General features: G+C 32.8%; 1 protein-coding gene across 1 annotated transcript; it reads left to right on the top strand.

Moving 5' to 3' along the window:
- The first annotated feature begins 1540 nt into the window (after nucleotides 1-1540).
- On the top strand, nucleotides 1541-4196 carry LOC133293916 (superoxide dismutase [Cu-Zn]). Its single transcript, XM_061492538.1, has 8 exons — nucleotides 1541-1691; nucleotides 2429-2517; nucleotides 2616-2717; nucleotides 2976-3071; nucleotides 3229-3260; nucleotides 3362-3437; nucleotides 3620-3673; nucleotides 3937-4196. The coding sequence occupies exons 2-8, from the start codon at nucleotides 2442-2444 to the stop codon at nucleotides 3957-3959; spliced, it is 459 nt and encodes a 152-aa protein (XP_061348522.1). The 5' UTR covers nucleotides 1541-1691; nucleotides 2429-2441; the 3' UTR covers nucleotides 3960-4196.
- The last annotated feature ends 407 nt before the right edge of the window (nucleotides 4197-4603 follow it).

Raw genomic sequence — 4603 nt, 5'->3', positions numbered from 1 at the left:
GAAAAGGCACCTAAAGCACTCACCCATGCTCACACTCAAGTGTTTACTTGATCAAGAAGAGAAACAATGATCAAAGATGATGTCTTTGGTGAGAAAATGAAGAAGAAAGCCTTAGGACCAAGTGGGGAAGGAGGCACAAAAACTCACGTAGAGTGGCTGAAGAATCAGCCTAGGGTTTAGTGTCAAGCACTATATATATGCGGTTAAGTCACTAACACACAGTATTAGCTTTTATTGCTACGCTTAGCATCTTAATCCCAAACTCAGGATTCTTAACCTACTAAATTTTACAAGAATTATCATATTTTTCTTATAATTTTCGGAGCACCCTTTCCGGTACGCGCTTTTCATAGCTAGTACCAGTTGCTGGCACCAGTTCTCATTATTTTAACTTGAAGCTCGTTTTACAAGTCCTAAATGTTATTCTAGTAATTATCATGCACTTATTATAATTTTTTGGGATAATTTTTTGGTACGCATTTATACCGACTAGCAGAACCGATATCTGCACTTTTCGTCAGAAAAATGACTTTCAGCATTATTACACACTTACTATAATTATTAGGGTCAATTATGAAATTATCTCATTAAACTCATAATTAACTAATTAATTTTTTTAATTAACGGTGCAAATTCTTTTTTTTTTTTAAACTTAAAAATTAATGTTGACGTGACTATCGTGCATTGGGAAAAAAAAATTGTATATGAAATGTGTCTCAATGGATATATATTTTTATTAAAAAGAGAAACTTTTCTCTTTTAATCTATATCCTTTTGTGTATTTTCTATTAAATCCCAAACTTTTATTTTTTTTTGGACAGATGTATCGTACATCTGATGTAACAGAAAAGTGCTCCTTGCATTGAATGTTTAAAAACTTGCTTTGGGATAATCCCCATTAATTGCGGAAGCTTTGGGTATATATAAAGTCAGTATGTTTGGTAGTGAATATGAAATTAGAGGCATCATTTTTTAAGATAATTCTGAGGTGATGTAACATTTTTTTACAGCAGTACTTTATATTTATATCAGTCGAAACTTGATTACATCATTGAAAACATTTTGCTATTGTAAATTTGTAATCATTATTTTCATTTATAAATTTCTCTTGAATACCTCAATAGGAACAATATCATTACCTATCAACTTATCTTTTGGCAGATAAAAAATAAATAAAAAATAAATCCATTAATTGGTCCTCTAAAATTTGAGTTGTTAGCAGGTTAACAATTTACATATTATCAGTCGTTTAAAAATTATGTATAATCATTTTAATTTTTCAAAAATATAAAATAGTTATTAAGTTTATTCTTTTTGCATTATCACTTTAGTTTTTCAGGAAAATAAACATGACGAAATTTTAAATTATCAAAAAATAATTTAATAACAAAATTATATGATAAAACACAATCTTTTTCCCTTTATTCTTTTTAAGAACGGGACAAAAATGTTTACGAAATGAAAACGATAATAACAAAATTTTTGCTAAAAAAAAGTTAATGCGATAAGGTGGCAATCGGGGTAGGTGAAGGTGGTAAGTAGTGTAAGGCTAATAGTGGTTATGCACTTGTCGTGCCACTCGTGCTCTCTCCTTCTAACACACCTCTTTATATAAATAGATAAAACAAACCACAACTCTTTTGATCGCCTCTTCGTTCTAGATTCTTCCATATCTTAAGCGGTGACCTGAGGTACGTTCTTCATCTTTCTCTCTTGATCCACTGCTTCCATTAACAGTTCCTTTCTCTTTTTGTCATTTCTTCAAATCTCTCTCCTCTGATTGTCGATTCCATCTGGTATTTTTTATTTTTTTATTTTTTATTTTTATTTTTATTTTTTTTCGATCATGCGCAGATCGCTTAAGTTGTTGCTCTAGGATTATGATCACATCTTTAGCCTTCGTTTTTTTCTACTACCTTGATTACATGTTGAAGAATGGAGAGAAGAAATAGAATAAATAAGAAACCTAGCACTCTTTTTTTAAGCTCAGCTGCTCTGCATTCGATTTCAGAAATTCTAATAAAAAAATAGTTTTATTTGTTTATTTATTTATTTCTTTCTTTGAACCTATGTTATGCCTATCGAAGCTGGAAGAATTGGAGTCAATCTTTGGTTTACAAATGTTGTTTGGTATTTTTATTTGACTGATATACTGTATAGCTATCGAGTTAGTGTATTGGAATTTGGAGGTTCTTCTTTTTCACATGATAATCATTTTTTACTTGCAGTCAACTCATTAATTTCCTTCTCTTATTTGGAATTAACATGATAAACTTAAGCAATTGAACATAATTATATCTCCATCGAAAGTTTTTAAGAGTTTGTAAGATTTTTTTGTTTCTAGATTGCCATGTATATGTGTGCGCACACACACTAATTAGCGTGTGTAAGTTTCAGCAATTTTGTTCTAAATAGCTGTTTTTTTCAGATCACATTGAACGATGGTGAAGGCTGTGGCAGTTCTTGGAAGCAGTGCGGGTGTTGCTGGAACTATTTACTTCAATCAGGAGGGAAATGGTAAGTTTCAGCAGCGCTTGATTTTCCTGATGATTACGTTTTTCTTTCCTTGTACTGTACTAAGCCAAATCAAATAACATATATTGTGAATTGTCCAGGCCCAACCACCGTAACTGGAAATCTTACTGGTCTTAAGCCTGGCCTCCATGGCTTCCATGTCCATGCCCTTGGGGACACCACTAATGGCTGCATGTCTACTGGTATAGTCCTTAGACAATAATCCATGTCATTTTTATAGTCTGAAGTAATAATGGGACGGAACAAATTGTAAACCGTCACTTTGCTTTAATGAGAAGAAAGTGGAACATTTGTGTGACTGTCTTTCTACTTCATATTCTTCAAAGTTCCGAGCATGGGAATGAAATTTGTAAAAAGTGATTAAATTCTGAAATTCTTTGATCTAGTAATGCCATAAGGCTCAATATTTTGATTTTTTTTATTATTATTAATAATAACAGGACCACATTTCAATCCTAATGGCAAGGAGCATGGTGCCCCTGAGGATGAGAATCGTCATGCTGGTGATCTAGGAAATGTTAATGTCGGTGATGATGGTATAACTTTGTTCTTTTAGTTATATTGCTTAGCAAGATCACCTTGCTTTACTTTTTAGTGACTTTTCATTTTTAAAAGAATTTTTTTTTTTTCCATCATACTGCTTGCTTGTTTGGTCTTTATTTTAAAATGGTTTCCTCCTGTTGTGTGACTCAGGAACCGTCAGCTTCTCTATTACTGACAGTCAGGTACGTTATTCATCTCCTAATCAAAATCTCTGGTGAATTCTTCTAGATGGACACCAAAACTTAGAAGTTTCAATTTTTACTAAGTTACTAAATGCTTGCAGATCCCTCTCAATGGACCACACTCCATCATAGGAAGGGCTGTTGTTGTCCATGCTGATCCTGATGATCTTGGGAAAGGTACCTACAATCACAAATCTATTTTTATTTCTCGGTATGGGAGTCATGGATCATCCGTTTATTATATTGTGTCACAATTCTGTTTCACCTTCCTTAAATATCACGGCTGTTCTTTTTCTTATGTGAGAGCTTTATGTGCTTTTTGGCTTACTACATGTTATATTCTTCGTTATCTTGTGTAGGTGGGCATGAGCTTAGCAAATCTACTGGAAATGCTGGTGGCAGAGTAGCTTGTGGTAAGTATAGACTGCTTGAGTAAATTATGTTTTTTTTTTAACATTCATTTTTACTTATGTAAAATATCAAAATCTTCTACGTGGTTGCGATGCTACAAATTAAGGTTCCGATGATCTTTAGATACTATCAATCATTGTATATGTATATATGTAGTTTGGTTACTGTCTCATGGTTCCTTACAATTTATCCACGTTTGAGATTTTTTTGTTATTTGCTTATATTGACTGTACCGATCTCCCCTTTTTGCTGTTTGTTGGTGCAGGTATTATTGGTTTGCAAGGATGAGCCTACCTTCTCAACCCCCAGGATACATAAAAATGTGCGTTATCAAATGACGAAGCTTTAGACTTTGTGGAATAAACTCGCACCCTTCTCCTGTTTGGTTAGGTCCAGTCTGTACTGCTGAATTCTGTGTTTTGCTCTTAACTTATCAGATGGCTATATGTCAGCACTTGGTGCTTAATCAAATTGTTACTATGCCTAAGTTTGTGTTAGTGTTATTTATATTTCTTGTTTTTACCAGTTTGATGTATGATCTATGAGAAATGTGAGGTTTTCATGATTACTTCAAATTAGATTAGTCTTTTTTGGGCTGTAAACGAGGATAATACTGCCATTATAGAAAGTACGCCCTCGACACTGTCAATAATCTCAGCTTAAAATAAAAAAGAAAAAGAGATCATGACTGAAAAATTGCAACTTTTAAGGTAGAGTCATTAACTGCACAGTAAACCAACTGCTATAGAGGGATTCCCTGTCTCCTGTAGTAGTAGTTCATAACTCGGCAATGATCGATAGCTCTGAATCGAGTGGTATAAGCATGAATATCATTCGAACTAAAAATATCAACAATTTGGTGTTTTCTTTTTTTTATAAATTTTTAAAATAATTGAAAGGACAAATAAATTTAAGTTGATAAATAAAAAGAA

This window comes from Gastrolobium bilobum, unplaced genomic scaffold (assembly GCF_033153095.1).
Source record: "Gastrolobium bilobum isolate Gb01-03AN ecotype WA unplaced genomic scaffold, APGP_CSIRO_Gbil_v1 utg4431, whole genome shotgun sequence".
Lineage (NCBI taxonomy): Eukaryota > Viridiplantae > Streptophyta > Magnoliopsida > Fabales > Fabaceae > Gastrolobium > Gastrolobium bilobum.
This window is presented reverse-complemented; position numbering and strand designations above follow the sequence as displayed.